Here is a 22087-nt window from a genome sequence, read left to right as displayed (position 1 = left end):
TTAAATTTAATAATTAAATTTAACAATAAGGTCTATCTCTGTAGGGATCCTTCCCATAATGTTGTCAGACACTTAGTAAAATAATCTGAGCCCGTCAGTGGCAAAAACAGCACTTTTAGTGAACGCAAACCAACGGTGTGCATTTTACATTGCAACCCGGTTCGTGGCTGTTGGTTACAGTGTTCTCATTCAATACTGGACCACAGATTTCAAAAGATGTCAAAGATTTTGGTTCGCATTAGTCACTTAAACACTAGTCTCGCTTTGCCTTCCTTCACAGTGCAGAGGAGGGTCTGGCTAGTCCACATAGCATTCCGGGATAGGATAAAAATGTGCTCTGGTTTAATGGCATTTCTTTAAACCAATCAAAATCGTCAGCACGGAGCCGCTACAAAATAGCCTCGGAAAGGAACTTGTTTTGGTGGAATATGTACGTTCAAAGGTTGTTTTAGTCATGCGTGATAAAACTCAGATTGGATAGATAGTTCAGCTAGCTGTCTGGATTTACCCTGCAGAGATCTGAGGAGCAGTTAACCATAATCCACATAAATCCACCGGAGTTTAAAATTCCAACACAAAGAAAGCGGAAGGAAACGGACATCATGGAAAATACATGCATCCGGCGGAATCTCCTGCAGCACCGGAGCAATCCCGGAAGTGGAACGTTGAGGATATAGACTACTTAGACACCAATGCATGGGAAAATAGGGTCCAAGTTGAAAAATAAATAAACACCATTATTTATGCAAATTAGCACATATTTAATTAGACAATGCTTCATTTGCATAATTAAACATAAAAGTTCAGAAAACTTGTAATACAAACATTATTATCTTAATGTAAGTATTCAACTGGGGAAGTTTTATGGAGATATCTGTTAGTTAAAATATTTTCCCTATTCACCTGTAGTGTCTCCCCATAACATGGGCTGCAATGGGAAATTAGCATCACCGATTTTTTGTATTTTTAACTTTCCACCACTTGGATTTCTTAGGACTTTTTGTATGTTATAGAGGAGACTTTTAAGATTAATATACATTAATCAGATTTTCTGTTGCAATTTGTGGGAGATTCACCCCTTTTTTCTATTAGTAAGCTCACCGTACTCGATACGGCTTTCAACGAGAAATCTTTCAGCAATAGCTAACCTGACAGTTAACCTGCAATGCAACACATCAGCCACTAGGAGGAACCTATGAGTGAACTACACAGCAGGTAATAGTTGTCTCAGGAGGAACAGACTTCTGGGGGCCAAAGGAGGTGCATGATAAAAGAGTCAGCATAAGTGTCCTGGTAAACAGGTGGCAGATGTAGCAGGGAGAGACGAAAGAGAAGAACAGCATAATTCGATACGAGCCCGCAGAGGGGGCTGCAGGGAGGAAGGCAGCCAACAACGAGGGAGGAATTGAGCACATGCACACACATGTAGGAGGAGGGTGAGTGGAGGGGGGCATGGGGGTTCAGAATATCAAGTCCCTCAAGGCTGCTACGTGTCACTCACCTTTTCTGCCCTAAGGTGAGCTTGGAAAATATAGTACGCCACGTCCAAATACTTACACTGTCACACAAACTGAGAGAAATATCCAATTAAGGAGCAGCAAAGATCGGGCAGCAAAGTACTGAAGCAAGAACGACTAAAAAGCTGCCAAACATTCCAAGGACTAAGCCTTTTAAAGCTTTATTCAATAACCCAAGGAAGCGATTTTACAAAATTTTATTTCAATTTTTTTAAATTGTGTTATTTGAGGTCGCAATGAACCTTAAATGTGTTGAAAGACATAGGCATTGACTGACAAAGAACACTGTTAATAATATAGAAAATGTGATTTGATTGCATTAAAATTAAAGGTGAAATACACTGTTTTTAAAACAACAAAATAGGTGAATATATTTAGGAATTAAATGCAACATTTTAAATAAATGTTCATAATGAAAAAAATACTGGCAATGGAGGTGCTTAATGTCCCTTAAGCAGTAATATGCAATTTCTTCATAAATACAATAAATGATGTGTATACACAGCAGCTTTCAAGTTACATACAGTATAAATCCAGCTTGACTATTTCTGTCAACACAGTGGCGCACGCTAATGCTTCCAATCTCCTTATTCATCAGCAACAGCATCATCTAATAGTGTTATAACAAGCAGGAGCTACAGAGCAGAGTAAATTGCAAGAGCTAATTAACACTTCATTAGCCAAGCTTGGAGATACTGTTGTTCTCTTTTGCACGCTGCTATTGCGATACAATTACTGTTTTATGCAACTGGTCTTCTAATGAGCTTCTCAACTGATCCAAGCACTGCTGTGCATATCGTCTTTCCTGCAGAGCATATGGCTTAGGGAGGTTAGCTTAACCTTACTGGTTTGTAGGCTATACTTACACATACTAAATAATATGATTAATCATGCACAAGTTTAAGGAGCTGATGGGATAAAATTTCACTGGAATTGTACCTCATACAATTTCATGTGACAAATTAAATTGATTGATAAAATATCTAATGACATAATAGCAGGTATTCCCTATGTATGGTGCATTCATGCTAAAAAGGGGTTTGGCTTTTTGCTTGAACTAGTGCAAGATGAATGTGTGTAGGTTCATTATTTCTTGATATCCCACACTCTAATGATGATGATTTATAGTGTTGGTGTGGTTATGGCATTGCAAAGTGGCATTTTTGGAGTGTCTCTTTATGCTCCAAGTGGTATGTACGTACCACGACTCATATTCCTGTAGTTTCCATGCTCCTCAGATGGCGGTGGCAAATAGAAAGATCTGGATGAGCGGCATGACTTTCAGAGTTGAAAGGTCAGCGAGGACAGCCTGCAGTGTGTATGTCAAACAAAACACAAATAAGAATTGTCATCTAAATTCACACCCCTCCTGACCAAAGCAATCATACCTTCGCCCACTAAGCCCATGAGAAGGGCTATAAAGCACACCCTCACGGTGGGAGATTCAAATTTAGGGACACTATCATGTTTGGAGAGAGGGTTTAATATTTCAACACTGGTCTGAGGTTCTAAATATAAGATTAGGAGCAGTATGTTATGATATCTTCTATCTGCTGGGGCAGGTGGTAAATGAGCAAGCAAATAGTGCCTGCCAGCACCTTAGAGAAGCAGATCAGCCTGCCGCCCCATGCGTCATATTGTAGTTTAACACTTTCACCCTCAGGGGAAGGGGAGGATGGGGGAGCGAGTGAGGCGACTTATCGTGTGGTTTACTCTTGGTTTCGTAATATGATAGTGGGACCACAGTATGGGAGTGGGCGCGGTATACAAACCAGGCATGCACAAGAATAACATTACTGGTTACTATAATAATGCAAAACAAGTGACAGTGCAGAAGCTAAACGAGGATGCACTCATTTAGCTATTAACACATTAGATATTAACATTAAAGTTCTTAACACAATTCTGCGTAAAAAGATGGCATCAGTTAAGGCTTGTCCAATAGCAGATGACTGAGGGAGTGTTGGCAGGATGACACATAGGGAGGGTTAAGAGGGTAAGGGGTTCTTAAGTGTCCAGCCAGCCATTTTTTCAGACGTGCATGCAGAAGACTGGGTTACTGGTACTGGCTGGTCATCAACAGTTATTTACAGCTTTGCAGGAGTATGTGGGGGACCAGGAGAGGACTATAGTTTCAAACGCACACACACAAGTCTACTGTGAGACGAACATACCTCAGCTGAGGCCAGTGACGTCACTTCCATCAGGTTCTCAGCGCGGAAAGCAAACACAGCGGCTGCTAGGACTGGAGGAGGTGTGTGTTTGTGTGTATGGGGGGGCAACGGACATGTAGAAGTAGAGGATGGCATATGAGGAAATAAGGAAATAAGATAAATATAGTATATAGTAAAGGGATTTGGAAGATTATAATTATGTCTGTACAAATATCAAGGCTATTACTGCAGAGTTTGTAGCCAACTATGAATGCAACCACTGTTACCTGCAACTACCTCCAGTGAATCGTAACCCAGGATTCGGTCCCAGAGAAGAAGCAGCTGATCAGTAGACAGATAGCCAGAAAAGGCACGTACCATCCACTTAAAGGCTATGCGCAACCTGGGGGCAAAACCATTGCATCTTAAGGATCCATGAATAGGTGGTTTATTTTTATTAGGAAATTGTGATTCCAGTAATTAACCACAAGATGGCAGCAGCTTATTACAGAAATAAGACGTGTGTGCAAGGTGAGCCTACTATTCTATACAGCAGCCAAACACAGAAATATTAGTTTTAAGAACCTGGCTAGAAATAGACAGATAGTTATCAAATGTTGGAAAGAAAGAAAGAAAAAAAAATGTTATGGCCAACTTGAGTTGCTGTGTAAAGGACGGAAGATGAATATATGATTTCAATGGAGCTGATGGTAGAAATGCTGTTACAAAAACAAGCATACTGAACATTCTTCATGAAGGGTAAGTCTCTTAGATGTATCACTGCGGACAGGCACATGTGCAGGAAGGACAAGTCATTCAAGATAGTAAGTTGCCATGGCGATACAAATTGGTCACGTAAAGATTTCACTTTAGGAAAGGTGTGCCCTAAAATAAAATGAAAGAATACAGAATAGCAATACAAATACTGTACCATTGTCACACGTATCCAGTAGTGGAATGTAACTAACTACATTTACTCAAGTAATGTACTTGAGTACAAATTTGAGGTACTTGTACTTTACTTGAGTCTTTTCTTTTCATGCCACTTTCTACTTCTACTATTTTTGACTCCACTACATTAATCTGACAGCTTTAGTTATTAGTTACTTTACAAATTAAGATTTTTGCATACAAAACACATGTAGTTATAACATATTATATTTTATTTGAAATTAAACTACCCAACAATATACAGGCCTACACTTACAGCTGAAATGATTAGCCAATTAAACACTTAGTTGATTGACAGAACTGTTTGGATCGTTTCCGTTTTTGGATCGCTTCTCAAATGTGAGGATTTTTCTGCATCGAGTACTTTTACTTTCAATACTTAAAGTACATTTTCCTGATGATACTTTGATACTTTTACTTGAGTAACATTTTCAATGTAGGACTTTTACTTGTACCAGAATCTTTTCACAGTGTGGTATTAGTATTTTCACTGAAGTAAAGGATGTGAATACTTCTTCCACCACTGCATGTATCATTGTTTTTCGAGTGGGAAGATAGTTCATGTACTGTATGTGGATGAATTACTCTTTTTCAGTTTGTCATTCAACTGTTGAGCGACACAGGGCCACATAGACAGGGGGATGAAGCGGTGTGTGCAGGCTACTTACGGCTGCGCCCCAATCTGTCGAAGGTGGTAGAAGAGCTGAGGCAGGTGGGACTGGAGCAGCCGCTCAAACTGCAGGCACAAAGACACAATCCCCTGCAGAAACACGTGCACATGTTTAGCATATGCATGAAGACAGATGTACAGGCATTAATAACAAACAGAATTTTTTGATCTTGACAATTTGCAGTAGTTACAAAAAAACATAATCACATAAAAACATAATTAATTACCGAAGGAGAGGAGGAGATGGAGTGTAATCTGAAGAAGTAGCGGATGTACATTTCCCTGAATACACTGTACAGCTTGGATGGCTCGTTGTACAAGAAACACAAAGGTGCCACTGTGGGACAAAGGCACATCCACAGACATCCGCACGCACGCACGCACACACACACACACACACACACACACACACACACACACACACACACACACACACACACACACACACACACACACACACACACACACACACACACACACACACACACACACACACACACACACGCACGCACGCACGCACATAATATCCTGCTCCTGCAGTGTTGCTCCTGGAAGTTATGTGTGAGAACTAACTGCAAAATATACTCACCATACATTGAAAACCCATGAAAAGGGATTACACCTGTGCAAATTAGAGTTTTCAGTCAGAGCAGTTAATACACAAACATGTATTGTATTAGGAATGTAGATAAGCAGCATATACTGTAGTTTTGTCTTCATACAAAACTTTCAACGATGACCAAAATATTATATGTGAATAAGTAATAAAATATCTAAAAATATTTTATTTTTGTTGTTTCCTATATAAAATAATATGATGTGGATGTAAAGGCTGCAGGCTCACCGTTGGGAGGATAAACAACAGCACACTCCTCATCTCCTCCTTTACCTATTAGACAGACACACAGATCAATCACTAAACTGGACTTATAGCACAGTGTAAGGGTTTCCTAATCACTACTGCCATGCACATGCACAGGTATCTGTGTGCAGATACGTTGCATTAGGTCATTTGAGTTAAGTGGCACTCCTGTGAGTTAATGTGATGATGTGATGTGTCTAAGCGTGTGTGTCCTTGGTGAAGACCACATCATCTCACCCTGGATGAAGGATTTGGGAGGAGTGGCACTGTTGTATTTGAAGTGCTCCAAGACGGCAGTGTCTCGGGAGAAACACAGCAACACCTGCAAACACACAGGCTTGGTATTACATGCTCACACCTACACACACATGTATGCATGGATTACTTGCACAATATGTAATATTATCCTTGCCTGACGACAGGGGATAAAGGAGACATGTAGTTAATACACTTGTTTTTTGCTCTGGCCTTGAGCAAGCTTGCCCTTCCTTTTGGGTAAAAAAATCTATTAAATCAGCACACCTGGAGCCAGCAGTAGAGCCTCGGGTAACAGCTTGTTTCACAAAATGACCCTATAAGTGGGAGCCCTTTCCATTACAGTCCAATTTATGTGCATTTTTGAGAATTTATTTCATTTCCAGAGTTTATTAATAGGAGACTACTAAAAACTAAAATAACCGCCTTGCGGTTGTATACCTCCGCCAACCAGTCAGGTTGTAGTTTACATTCATGTCCATCCAGACTCAAATAATAGTGTATTTTTTGGCAAAACAATGGATGCTTCACACACATCTTCAACCCGGCAGATCTTTACAATCACCACGGTTTCAAGGTGGGCACCCAGGATTACTGTCACCAATTCAGTATCTGAACAAATGTCTCCCATTCTGTTCCTGAGTTATGGTGTTGAATAATGGCCAGATAAGTGTTTTTGCAGAACATTATGCTGTCACAGTGAAGTTAAAGGTCCCATGGCATGAAAATGTCACTTTATGAGGTTTTTTAACATTAATATGAGTTCCCCCAGCCTGCCTATGGTCCCCCAGTGACTAGAAATGGTGATAAGTGTAAACCGGACCCTGGGTATCCTGCTCTGCCTTTGAGAAAATGAAAGCTCAGATGGGCCGATCTTATGAGGTCATAAGGAGCAAGGTTACCTCCCCTTTCTCTGCTTTGCCCGCCCAGAGAATTTGGCCCACCCATGAGAAAAAGAGAGACATCATGGATTTCAAACAAGCAAAGTGGCAATTGGTCAAGGCCACACCCCCACCCTCCACCTTGCCCCCCCTCTCTCCTCCTCAATAGCATTTAAAGCTACAGACACAGAAATGGCACATCCTAAGGAAAGCTCATTGTGGGACTGGCTCCAGTGGCTGTAATTCTGCACCAAGGCTGAATTTCAGAAAAGAGATTTCAGATACAGTATTAGGGGACCACTAAGGCCTATATAAAAGAGACTTCAGATACAGTATTAGGGGACCACTAAGGCCTATATAAAAGCATCCAAAGAGCACCATGTAATGGGACCTTTAACATTTGACCTTTTGGATATAACTGTAATCACTTCATCATTTTATCCTATTAGACATTTGTGTACAATCTTGTCATAATTAGTGTATGAATTCTTGAGTTATGACCAAAAACGTGTTTTGTGAGGTCACAGGGACTTGGACCTTTGACCTCCAAAATCTAATCAGTTCATCCTTGAGTCCAAGTGGACGCCTGTGCCAAATGTAAAGAAATTCCCTCCAGGGGATCCTGAGATATACGGACGGATCGACAACCCGAAGACATAATGTCTCCGGACACGGCTGTCGCCGGGGCAGAGGCATGACAACGGCAAATGAGGGCAATAGCACGTGAATCCAGGCTGCCTTTTGTCTGAGCTAGTTACTGGGTACAAAAAACAGGGTGGTCTACCGTCAAACTTCAAGTATTTTTGTCTGTGATAGTTTGTATACTGGGAGGCAGCACAAAGATTAATAAATGTTCATCTTTAAAAATCATTAGTTGAATGAATAGCTCAGTATATGTTTTATATATTTTGTATAAACTCTAAACTCTTGTAGAGGTACCTAATCAGTAGAGACCATCTACAGTATATCCTGCAATGAAAGGTATTTATTTTAATGAACCATAAGTTTACTCATAAACTTCCACAATGTGACGTCTCTTTAAACATTGGGATGGGAAATTGCACTTCTTTAAGCTTCCTATACTTTCCTCGAGCATAACTTGTGTGAATCCACGCTCACCCCACAATGAGTGGATTCTTTCACTGCCTAGAGAGTTTCCCATCAGTTAATATTGACCGTGATAACGGAGCTTTGTTCTTGCTACACCTCTGTACTCATCGGTTAGCCACGCCAAGGAGCATGACATATTAACAGCTGCTGAATAAACTGGTTGCCGAGTATATATACTTATATGCTCGCTATCAGCACCAAAGGCAAACAGAGCAATGACTGCCAGAGAAGCTAAAGATCACAGGCCGTACCCTCGCCTGGGATGAATAGGTAACTTTAGGCGAAGAGGAATGTTGTCATGCATTAACTGTTCTTACATGACCATGACAAATAAATCATGGGCGATGCTTAAGTTCTTATTTAGTGGAATGAAGATGTTTAGTTTTGAATAGCCAGGGGTTTAATTTAATAATTTGTAGGAGCCCATGTAACTATGTTGAAATGCTGACTTCTTAAATAGAGGTGATAAAGAGCTATTACCCTTATAAAAAATAGTCAAAGTTTAAGTTTAAGAGTCAAGGTTACGTGCTTTGTGTATTTAAGGTTCTGAAAACAAACACTTATGTGCTAAAGCTAGAACAGTTTTAGTAATTTAAAATGACAGATTTTTGTATGTGTGCTCCCCTCACTGGTTTGACGAGGTCTCAGTTGAGATAAAGGTGATTGTTGCCTATTTTATTATGGATATTTGATGTTATAGACAACACTTAAACATTTAAACAGAAGTATAAAGGGCAAGAGTACTAATATGGTAAGTAATTAGAAATGAAGAGCTGACCTGTGAGAGAGCAGACCCTACCTGATAGAGGAAATCTTCAAACACAAAGTAGTAGTCATCATTACTGGCGGTGAGCTTCACATCCTGGTGGGCGGGGGATTTGGAATTAAATTTAATCTCAAATGTCAAAGAAGATTGTAAATGTAAATGTAAATGTTACAGCTAACAGATAATTTCACTAATATTAGAAAAGAAAAAGAAAACAGTAGGTACAGTAAATAGATATACAGAGATTGTGTGTATCAGAAAATACCAGGGAACAACCTTGTTATTAAAGTTAATGTTACGCAGGACAAATGTCTTGGTGATGGGACTCAAATTCACTAGAAAACCAAAGCTTTCAGTGTGTTTTTAATTTACTGTAACATCTTGATTATGCAGCTTCATAAACATAAACAGTGACAGTGTAGAGGAGTGTACCTTATAGATGAGGTTGTCCACCAGCAGGTCATGCTGTATAACTCCAGCCGTCAGCTGTTCATAATGCATCACATCCTAGAACGGCAGAGGTCCAACATGATTTATGTGTGCAATAACTTGCATGAATATTATATCCAGAGCCCTGTATGTGTGGTCTTGTTGATGAATTAAATTGCTGACAAATGTTTGTTTACAAAGTTGGTGTTAATCCTATAATGTGATTGTCTGGACAAAGTAAATGTCAGTCTGATAAATATTGTATGTAAAAGATCACCCTCTTAACGAATACTGTTAAATCAAGTTTATGTATTCTGACGGCGATGACAGAAGGATTAAACCAAGCTTAATGGATGCGTATCTTGTTTCCGACCACATGGTTTAACTCAAACGTGTCTCCGGTTTAAGACAGGTCAGATCAGCGCTGCGGATGTGAGGAGAACAGAAACAGAGATGGTCATTTTGACAGCTGAGGTAGAAAACTGAAACCATCATGGGAATATGGACAGCATCAGTGGAAGATTGAAAATAAGTTCTGCTAAAATACTTGAAAGTGATTATATATATTGGAAATAAGGGTCACGGCAGTTCACTACTGCAATTCGTAGAGAATAAAATACCTATAATGAGGCGAGACGGCAGAGACACCACCCAGACTAGGTCTTCTCTGACAAAACCTGATGAACTCAGGGCGGCCCCTCTAGCTCACCCAGTAGAGCGTGCGCCCCATGTAGGCTGAGTGCTTTGCAGTGGCCCGGGTTCGAATCTGACTTGCGGACCTTTTCTGCATGTCATCCCACCTCTCTCTCTCTCCCCACTTTCCTGTCTATCCACTATCTAATAAAGGGAAAAGCACCAAAAAATAATCTTTAAAAATAAAAAAACTTTATGAACTCATTCAAAGTTATTTTACGTGTATTTAACCTAAATAGCAATAATTGTTTTTTGTGTTCGATAAACAGACAAAGAACGTCCCATTAGTTCTTTTGGTGTTTGTAAAGCAATAGTCGGTCATCTTAAGCAATTAACAAGATGCAGGTTACACAATTGTGCACTACTCAAAAAAACAGAAGCAATGCACATACAACGCACATACTGTCCTTAGCCAACTCTGACTGTTTAATCTGTTTGCCCTTGAGCTGTCCAGAGTCATGCTAACACTCTCCAGACCTCAGTAAGTCTCCCTCAGAAATCAATCTTCCCATGACAAGCATTGTTTTATCGACTTGGCCTCAACGGGGGATTCTGGACTCCAGCGTTTACACGGCACTTTGCCACACAGGCAGGCAGCTGCTCTGTTTGGGCTAACTGTGCTAAATCACCAGCATTTGATTATTTTAGCATTCGTTCACACAGGACAAGCCACAGCTAAGACAAAGCTAAGATAAACAGGACAGGGGGTTAATACACAGACTATTTTGCAGGTCAGTTGCTGTCTATGTTGGTTTTTACTGTACAGTGTAAATCCCAGAATACAAAAGTAACAGTCCAATTAGAATTCTCCACTGAAACAAATACACAAGAAGCCCAAAAAAGATCTGACCATTAACTGTGAAAACTTCACCTTGTAGTAAACATGCTGTTTGGGAATCACTGCAGCTGTGTGTGCACGGCTGCTTTATAACAACACAACACTGACAGCTGACAGCCGCCACCAGAGGGGTGTACCACAAAACAAGTTCGACAGAGCCAGGCTTTCTTAGGGTTAGCTGGCTCGACATAGTCTTGAGTCAGAGATAACGGGTACCACAAAGGTGGTTATTAGCTTGCTTTGTCAACTCGGGCTTTCATCCTCAGGCTCTCTATTTTTCTTAGTAACATTACAGCTCAACAAGCTTGCATTTATAACGTATTCCCTCAGCTGAGAATCTGTATCACTCATAGATTCACTATTGACTATAGAGCGACATTTACAAAGTAAGTGATTAGTAAAAGGCGCTTTTTAGCCGATTTCAATCCGAAACTGTCCTGGACCAGGTTAGCCGTGCAGCATAAGTTACCATGGTGATGTAGCCAGGTAAAAAGAAAGCCACCTTTGTGATACTCTGGCTTTAGGCTCAACATACCTCGCTCACCCACTAATCTCACTTCAGGGTACACCCCTTAGGATGCCACTCTGCTGTGTGTGTGTGTGTGTGTGTGTGTATGTGTATGTGTATGTGTATGTATGTATGTATGTATGTATGTATGTATATATATATATATATATATATATATATATATATATATATATATATATATACAGTGGGGGAAATAAGTATTTGACCCCTTGCTGATTTTGCAGGTTTGCCCACTTACAAAGAATGCAAAAATCTACAATTTTAATCATATGTACATTCTAACAGTGAAAGACAGAATCCCAAAGAAAATTCCAGAAAATCACATCATATGAATTTATTAAAATTGATAACCATCTGATGAGGAAAAACAAGTATTTGACCCCCTGGACAAACAGCAAGTATTCTGGCTCCTACAAGCCAGTTAGTCTTTCTTTAAGACACAGCCCCAATCCGAACCAATTATCTACATCAAATACACCTGCCTCACCTCGTTACCTGTATAAAAGACACCTGTCAACACCCAAACAACCAGCATCCAACATCACCACCATGGGCAAGACCAAAGAGCTTTCTACGGACATCAGGGACAAGATTGTTGATCTGCACAAGGCTGGGATGGGCTACAAGATAATCGGAAAGCAACTTGGAGAGAAAAGATCAACTGTCGGTGCAGTTATCAGGAAATGGAAGAAGCACCACACCACGCCAACCTCCCTCGGTCTGGGCCTCCACACAAGATCTTGCCTCGTGGGGTGTCCCTGATCATGCGAACGGTGAAGAATCATTCCAAAACCACAAGGGGGGAACTGATGAATCAACTGAAGGCAGCTGGGACCACAGTTACAAAAGAAACGGTTGGTAACACACACGCCGTCATGGATTGAAATCCTGCAGCACACGCACGCAAGGTCCCCCTGCTCAAGAAGAAACATGTACAGGCCCGCATGAAGTTCGCCATTCACCACCTGGACGACTCAGAAGAGGCCTGGAAGAAGGTGATGTGGTCAGATGAGACCAAAATAGAACCTTTTGGCCTCAACTCAACTCGTCGTGTTTGGAGGGCAAAGAACACTGAGTACAACCCAAAGAACACCATCCCCACCGTCAAGCATGGTGGTGGCAACATCATGCTTTGGGGGTGCTTTTCAGCCAAGGGGACGGGACAACTCCATCGTATTGAGGGGAGGATGGACGGGGCCATGTATCGTGGAATTCTGGACCGACATCTCCTTCCCTCGGTGAGAGAGCTGAAGATGGGTCGAGGATGGGTGTTTCAGCACGACAACGACCCTAAGCACACCGCCAAAGCAACAAAAGAGTGGCTGAAGAAGAAGCACATCAAGGTTCTGGAGTGGCCTAGCCAGTCTCCAGACCTGAATCCGATTGAAAATCTTTGGAGGGAGCTTAAAATTCGAGTTGCAAGGCGACAACCTCGGAACCTGAATGATTTGGAGGCTGTCTGCAGGGAGGTGGGCCAACATCCCTGCCGAAATGTGCACAGACCTTGTCACCAACTATAAAAACCGTTTGACATCTGTTCTGGCCAATAATGGCTTTTCTACAAAATATTAACATGCTGTTTGTCCAGGGGGTCAAATACTTGTTTTTCCTCATCAGATGGTTATCAATTTTAATAAATTCATATGATGTGATTTTCTGGAATTTTCTTTGGGATTCTGTCTTTCACTGTTAGAATGTACATATGATTAAAATTGTAGATTTTTGCATTCTTTGTAAGTGGGCAAACCTGCAAAATCAGCAAGGGGTCAAATACTTATTTCCCCCACTGTATATATATATATATATATATATATATATATATATAGTACCTGTGGCTGGTTAGTAGAGTTAAGGATGAGGGCCCACAGGTCTGCCCGGAGCCCGGTGGAACAGCCCTGCCTACTGTACTGCTGCGCTGCTGCACTGTCCTGCTCCAACACCACTGGAACAAAAAGAGACAAAAAGTTAGACACGAAAGACAACAGGGGGGCCTTAGGCAGAAATACATGGACAGATGTTTTCTCCATTCGAGTGCTAAAAGAAAAACATCACACAAATTAATAAAATGAAGTGAAATTAAATCAAATTTCTTTTTTTTACAAAGTAAAAACAAATAATACATGCACTTTATTAAATGTAATTAACATGAATTGAGTTGAAATACATGCATTACATCAAAAAATATTGAAATTATTAAGTTCAAATTAATTAAATTCATAAACACATAAAATCAATTATATTAAATGTATTTGAATACATTTGACTTGCCAACCAAGAATGCATCTGACCAATAAGAATTATTAGAAAGTCTCATGATTTGCTGGCAGAATTACATAATATCTACAAACAGCAGCTGGGAAAATGAACACCTGCACGTCTTGAATGACCGCACAACAACAACAACGCTAAAACTGTTACGAGGTTTGTTTTTAGGGATGACCTCCATTAGGACAGAAATAAATGTCTTTCAACAGGGATCCAAAAAAACATAAGATAAATTGTGAGAACTACTACAAATATGTCATAACACTGATTAATCATATTCCTCTGTACATTTATAAACATAAAAACTCAAAACAGACATTCCAATAATGGTAATTATTACAGGCATGTGCTGGAAAACAACCTCTCCCACATCTCCATTCTACCCTAAATCTCTGTTGTGACAGTAGCCAAAAACACAAAGCCCTTGAATTAAGGTGCCGGCCAGTCATAAGATAAACAGACATACTTCACGGCTCTTAAATTTCCTTTTTGAGTGCACTTAACATTTGGCCGGGGCTACAAGTCAGAGCTCGGGAGCCAACACACAGCCAACCTATGGTGAAACAGTGGGCCAGGGCTTTGTGGCTGTGTATATAAAATACAGCTTGTGTTTTTAAGGCTCTTGTCAATTGATGTCTATTTGGTGTCCATAATATGGTTGGTGTTTACACTGGATTCATAGCAGGGCAATGAGATAAGACAGATTTTGTGCCGATTACTTCTCCTGAGACAGCGAAGAGGAGGATTCATTAATGCCAGGAGCACTCATTAATGCACAATTCATGCACTTTATATGCAACTAATGTATCTTCACAACATCCTCATAGCAGTGCCTATAAAAACTATTCACCTCTCTCTTTCAGGTTTCATTCTTTTTAAAAGATTATTCAGATATATTTGGATATGTTTACATTTGTTGACACTGATCTCCAGAAAAAGACTACAACCACATCTGTAATGGTCTGAAGTAAGTACAAATATAAAACACAAAACTACAAAACAGAAAGCAGACTCTAGGCTGCAACTGTAGCCTCAGGTTCCTTAACTTAATATTGAGTTAAAGGGAGGGGACTAAATCAGCACTAATGATGATTAATGAATAATGATGATGTATTAATACTCCTGGAAGCCTCTGGTTGGTGCTTTTGGTTACGAGTTGCGTCGGTTGCTTGGTATACCTGCTTGAAGGTCTAGTATTTGTCCTTAATTAAAGGTACTCTAAGCGATGTCACGCGTTTTTTAGGCTACAACATTTTTTTGTCACATACAGCAAACCTCTCCTCACTATCCGCAAGCTGCCGGGCCCCTGAACACACTGTAAAAAAATGCGGTCTCTGTAGACAGCCCAGGCTGCACAAAGGCCAACAAAAACAAACTGGCTAACCTGGACCACAAAAACAAAACAAACCGTGTTCCAATAACCGACAAGAAGGATTTGGGGTGGGGGTTGGGGGGGTTAGGTCGCTGAAGCACGGAAGGGAGGGAGAGGGGACGGGATGGGGAGGAGGGAGGGGCGAGCTCGTCTCGTTTTGTTTGAAAATACTTTGAACGTCAACAAGTTTAACATCTCCCAACATCACTTAGAGCACCTTTAATATCCATTTTTAGAGAAAATATCCCACATGTATGCATTTATACCGCAATTAAACAATTAAAATAACAGAGAATCATTTACAGAAATACATTTGGAAACAATTTAAATCCAAGAACCAAACACTGACCTTTTTTCCCCATTTGAACATACTCGTTTTCAAACAAGTCTGCACAGAAAGACAGAACAAAACAGATGCATTAACAATCACCTGGCAGTGGCTCAGTTTTTCAAACTAATGCTATCGCCTTGATTTACAAACACAGAGACGGTGGATACAATTCTATTTAAAGCCTAAACACCAGGCTGTGACAATGTCAATATCTGGACTTAACAGAGATATTGTTTGAGAAAACCCAGACAGCCATGTGGCACAGGAGAGGCCAGAGTGGTATACACACCATTAAACCCCAGTGTTCATTAGGTAAACACTTTTTTTGTTATTCCTGATTAATTACTGCAGAACAAATATGTTTAGGCTTGATATTAAAAAGCTGCTGAATCTTTTTTTTAAATTATCAACCATATATTATATGCAACATAACTGATAGGACAAAAAGTTCTCTAAAGGTGAAATACTATGAATAGCCATTTAAGCTGCCCAATGTCCAAACCAGTATCACAACTGGAAATTGTTCAGCTACACATTGTCTTGCATGCTACGTGTCATGCTGACAAGATGCCGAAACCATTTAAGAATATATGGCCATTTGCTTTCTTGCCAACAGTTACATGAGACGATTAATACCCCACTCAGAGATGTGAGTGGGATCATCTTCTAATCTACCTCTACAAAAAAAAATTCTAAGTGTATTTCCCAAAATTTCAAACTATTCCTTTAACTACGATGGCACATGAAGAAGTGTATTTGCACTTTTTGTGAATACCTGGATGGATGTGTGCATGGTCATCAATCCCCAACTGCCCAGAGGTCAGGTTCAGCTCTGAGTAGGCTTGTCTCTAAGAGTTTAACACAAAAAACAAACAGATCACATACGTTGATTTCAAATCCATTGTGCATTTTCTGGGGCAGCAGCTAGATACACACAGATAAGCAATCACAATGAACCAGACATCCACATGTGTCCGTACCAGCTGTGGGATGTCTCTGACATTGAGGGGAACCTGGATGAGACCCCAGTGGCTCCTGACACTGACGTCCTCGCTGCTATCATGATTCGGGTTCTGCAAGCTGATTAACACCTGGGTAGAAAGCAATAATATACAAATGTACCATAAAGGACTCATTTTTTTTCTTAAAATTCCAGTTCTTCTATAACTTAAATAAACTACACTGAATACTAATATGGTAACACTTGACTTGAAGGTATTTACATAAGAGTGACATGACACTGTCATGACACAGTCATGACACATGAACCCTAACCCTAACTTGTCATGACAAAAACCGAATGACACTTACTAAAAGAAGCGTTATGTCATAAACGTTTATAAGGTTTATGACACGTTCATGACTGTGTCATGTCACTCTTATTTAGATACCTTCAAGTTAAGTGTAACCACTAATACTCTGAGCTGCAAGAAATCTGCTTACCTCCAGAAAGTCTTTAGGGGCATATACAGGCCTAAATCGAGTTAAATCTGAAGAGACACAAAGGCATTAATGTATCTCTACAACACATTAGTATACAGTACCACTGACTGTACAGTGGACCCTGTATAAGTGGTGCTTCCAGCTGATACATGGACACAATGTTTACATATATGCTATTCCTGAATAGGTTTAGGAGCTGTAAATCCTAGACTACACAAATTAATCCAACCATGAAGTCCATTTAATCCACTTGAACTTGAATATACTTCAGAACGCATTTGTGACAATCAACTTCAATTTGGACGCTTCTACAAAAGTGAAAAGAACGGTACAGGACAGCTGAGGCACATTTCAGCCAGCTTTAAGTGGGACTTCCATGCACTGTCTTTGTAGCGTGGTAAGTAATTTCAAGTGCAGTGTAATCCCTAGAACGAGGGCACATTAAGGTTTGGACAGAAGGAGGGGTGCTGCTCGTTATCGCAGCTCCGTCCAAGAGTCTGGACAGCCTCTATATTCCCAATCCAAAGTGTTTATAGCCAGGGGACGGGACATCCTAAATGTTATTAAATGGCAGTGAGCTGTGATAGCATTGTTAGGACACAAGGTTACCGTGTTCTTTGTAAAAGTATTGGCTTGAAGTGCAAATGGTTGGCTCCTTGAAAGGTTTTCAGTGTTGTCTTCTGAGACTAAATGCTAATACTGTTTTTATCTGCAAAAATAAAATATCAATATACTGCAAGCATTCCTCCTACAAATTTACTTTTAACACACGCTGTGATTTCAACCTTTGAAGCCTGATATAGGCAAGAAGAAGACAGAACACCAGAATTAACATCTGGAAACCATATTATATACTTTTCAGATGTTGCAGAGTCAAGCCCAGTCCCTAAGAGAACCCTGGATAAATACCAGCTAAAGTGCAAACATGGAAGTGGTAAATCTGGTTCAGAGATGTGTTAAGCTGATACACCAGTGCCTGACTGATGCACCAGCGCACAGATGCATCAACACTAATCTTTCATAAAAGGCAGATTGCTCAGGGGCCAAACCCCTGGGTAATGTCTAGAGACCTGGTTCATCTGTGCCCATCTCGTTCCATTTGTTGGTGAGCTCCTTCTGCTCCACTGGGGGCCTCTGCGGAGTGGGCGGAAAGAGGAGATTTCAACAAACAAATGCCATACAGCCAAAACAGAACCAATCTTGGAAATGTCAAATCTGAAATGTGGTCATAAATACAATTGTGTGGGCACAGAACCAAATAATAAAACTGATTACAAACAGCACTGCCTGTTAATTACCAGTCTACAGCTACAGAAGCATTGCTAACTTTTTCTGACTAGCTCTTGTCCAAAAATTATATAGGCTAAAAGATGCTTTTTGCATTATGCAAAATTGAAGACCTTTGCATAGAACTTGAATTAAGTAATGTAATTAATCTATGTTAGTTACTTAATAATATTTTAGATACCATGCGAGCCAGAGGCACTCCAAGCTCTGTACTCATGCTGTTCAGGCTTTTGAGGACACGCTTCTCCCAGCTGGCCTATGTAAGAGAGCACACACACACACACACAGAAACATTTGTCTTCAGATACCATGTTACAAATACCTAGGTGATAAAAAAACAAGCGCTACTTCTCTGAAATCGGCAGGCAAAAAAAAAAAAAAAAAACAGTCAAAGAGGTAGAAGAACAAGTGAGGAGTGACGGAGATAAGAGGAGACAGACTAACCTGTGCCTTGCGCATGTAGGCCAGCGGCTCTTTGAGATGCTCTGGAGGAGCCGCAGGATGGCTCGGGGGCAGCTGGCTACAATAAGCAAACAAGAGAAGGGGCGAAGAGCGTTACAGTACAATAGAAGAAGAATTGATTAAGTAAATAAAGAAAAATGCCACTTTGTTTTTGAGGGATTGAACCCACTATGAACACAAACAATGATATACTTTAAGCGAGATTTTTCATCTTCACCAGATGCAGCACGTCTCATGGCTTTTCCAACTAAGCATGCTCAGGGCATATTGAATGACTCAAGGTCTAAGTGCGTTAAACAACATTCAATCTAATCTAAACATCTATAAGAGCACATAGGGCTGAGTAATGGCCAAAAGAAGGAGGTATTAGTCAAAGTTATATCATCCTTTAAAAGAAAAGCATTAAGCGTCCTATGTTTCAGTCTGAGCCTCAAGAGAGCATGAGGGTAGGTTTACCCTCAAAGTTAAGAGAGCACAGCTGAAGTACACAGTTGAACACTTTTCACAGTTGAACACTTTTCACAGTTGAACACTTTTCTGTTTAGCTGTTTATTGAAGTTCGAAGAGTTTTACATATATTCAGCTATTTGAATCTAATCAAGATTACTAAAGAGAACTAAACTGGTACATAAATATGGATTATTATGGAGTAATTAGCAGTGATCTCTTGATAGTCTCAATGTCAGTGTTTTTTGCCAAAATAACTAAAGTGAACATATAAAGCCAATAATACTGAAAGGGGAAGGAGACAAAAACAAGAAATAATGTCAGGAAGATGCTGAACTGCTGCAGGGGCAGATAACAATGTGAGGTACACATATTTGACAAAGAATTGGTGCCAGGCAACTTTGCATCTAAATGATCTATAATACCCAAAACTCAACACAATGCACACAATCTGCATGTTTACTACTTAGAAGCTTTATCATAATTCTTACACATACGTGGGGTATGTGTAAGTGTGTATGTGTCTCTTTGGCTGAGCCAACCTGTGTAAACAATGTGCAGTATTTGCAAAAAATAAAGACTTTTTCTAGCATATAATAATGCTTCACTTGCCCAGTGGGATGTTTGTCAAGTGCATCTTCACATGCACTTTCACCTGATGATAGCGATCAAATGAACTATTACAATAAACACTTGTGTTTCATGGAGTATCATGGATATAGTTGCACATACTCAACTTTAGAAACATCCATGTATCACCCAGAGAACCTGGTAGCTCTTAATATGTGTATGTGTGTGTGTGTGTGTGTGTGTGTGTGTGTGTGTGTGTGTGTGTGTGTGTGTGTGTGTGTGTGTGTGTGTGCGTGTGCACTCGCTTTCACTTGTTATCTATGTTGCTCTTAGACCCCAGAATAATAGTAAAGTGTCAAACTTGAGAATCTTTAGGCCTCTCTTTTTCTATTAGTGCACAATTTTATAATTCAGGTTAAACACATAGGTCTGTTTTACATTCAAAATATGCTAAGGTCCCAAAGGTGTTATAGACATTTTTACCCACCAGCTGCAGTGAAGATGATTTCCTGCACATGCATTAGGACTAATAAGCAGGGGTGTTATTAATAGACTGCATCAAGAATTGGTCCATTTGCTCCATATCTGACAAGCTAGAAGCTACCCACTCCAACGAGGAACAATACACACATTCTCCAAGCTGTATAACTGACATAGTTTAGTTTGGTCAGTTTAAGATTTTGTACAATTTAAAATGACAAATAAAACAAACAGCATAATGCAGGGAGTGGCAGAAACCCCAATGGGCTTATTTGAAGCTTTCACCTAAATTATGTTAAAATTGCACCCTATTATAAAGAATACAAACTTAACAGAAATAATATGACAACACAATAGTGATGAAAACGTAATAATAATAAAATATATCAAATAAGAACAATATAATAAGAATAGCATGAGTTGTCCTTCTTTTTGTCTACTGAAATACACAAGGAAAAGAACTGAGTATACAGACCTGAGTGCATATTTTGACAGTTTACAGTAATAAAATATAGTTAATGTTAATAATGTTTGTGTATGCCACTGCTTCACACAAATAACACTTGAATATAACTTACACATGCAGCTCTCTGTACACTGCATTCTGTAGCAGCCTTTCCCATCCTGTAAAACATTCAAATACGTTATCACCACACAGAAAGACAAACGTTGTTAAAAGCTGTTATTTGTATTGCAATAGGCAATATGCGGTGGCAGTGTATGTGTATGTGCTACAGCAGAATAAATACCCACCTGATGTTTTGAGAAAACTGCGTACGTCGTCTTTAAGGGACTCCAATTTTATCTCAGGCTGATGTAAACACTCCTACATAACATTTTGGAAAGAATACAAAAAAAGTTAGACATTTTATTAGCTATGTAGCTTCTGTATTCTTACATTAAGATAAACTAGAACTACAAACAGCAACCTGCTCGTTAGCCACATGCTAGCTAGTTGCATCACTCACTTTGGCTTGTCTCTCTATCTGAGAGTGTAAATGGCTTCCTTTGAGCCGCTGCACGATCTGAGCGATGGTCAGAGATAACTCGGAGCCCTCTTCCATCCTCCTTAGCAAAGTTTTGCGTCTGAAACGGCACAGTTTGATCCCTTGTACAATAGCAGCATCCGGCGATGCAGCAGCCGCCCCCTGCAGAGGTTACTTAGCAACTGAGGACGGTCGGTCAGTGCGCGTGTAGGGGAAACAAGAACCAGACACTTTGGTTCCGAGATGAAAAATCTCTGTTCCGACAGTGAAATACGTACACTTCAGTTTCATAAATAATATCACATTTAAAACATACATTTCAGTGGTGGATGTAACTAAGTACATGTACGTAAGTACTCACCGTTTTCAGGTAGGCCTACTTGAGCTACTTGCTTTACTTGAGTATTTACACTTTTCCACCACATTTCAGATGGAAATATTGCACGTTTTACCTCACTACATTTAGTATAGTAATATGAATTGTATGATCAGATTACAACACATTTTATAATCAAACTACCCATAATCTTATAATGTAGTTAATATAGCTCCACCTCAACCAACTATACCATAATCAATAAAATGTTGCTAAATGCATCAGTATTTACAGTCCAATAACATAGGCTTAATAAAAAAAAAAACTTTATGCGGGAAATAAACATTTTACATTTAGTACTCAATGTACAGTATTGATTTTGGTGAAGCCTTTGATTATGTGTGAGTTGTGAGGTTGTCAGATGAGAGTCAGCTGACGGTCATGCTCATTTTCAGGTTTATGCTTATATTTTGG

General features: G+C 39.9%; 1 protein-coding gene across 1 annotated transcript; it reads right to left on the bottom strand.

The window, feature by feature from the left end:
- Nucleotides 1–1700: 1700 nt before the first annotated feature.
- Nucleotides 1701–21497, bottom strand: tbc1d19 (TBC1 domain family, member 19). The gene is made up of 21 exons (XM_028564222.1): nt 21280–21497; nt 21065–21137; nt 20890–20935; nt 18797–18872; nt 18534–18608; nt 18136–18199; nt 17066–17112; nt 16603–16713; nt 16398–16470; nt 15641–15679; nt 13484–13596; nt 9598–9672; nt 9199–9261; nt 6391–6475; nt 6136–6180; nt 5881–5913; nt 5519–5628; nt 5290–5381; nt 3958–4073; nt 3692–3762; nt 1701–2826 (listed from the first exon to the last, which is right to left on the bottom strand). The coding sequence occupies exons 1-21, from the start codon at nt 21373–21375 to the stop codon at nt 2752–2754; spliced, it is 1578 nt and encodes a 525-aa protein (XP_028420023.1). The 5' UTR covers nt 21376–21497; the 3' UTR covers nt 1701–2751.
- Between the last annotated feature and the right edge of the window lie 590 nt (nt 21498–22087).

This window comes from Perca flavescens, chromosome 19 (assembly GCF_004354835.1).
Source record: "Perca flavescens isolate YP-PL-M2 chromosome 19, PFLA_1.0, whole genome shotgun sequence".
Lineage (NCBI taxonomy): Eukaryota > Metazoa > Chordata > Actinopteri > Perciformes > Percidae > Perca > Perca flavescens.
Note: the sequence above shows the minus strand (reverse complement) of the source record. Positions and strands in the feature narration are given on the sequence as shown.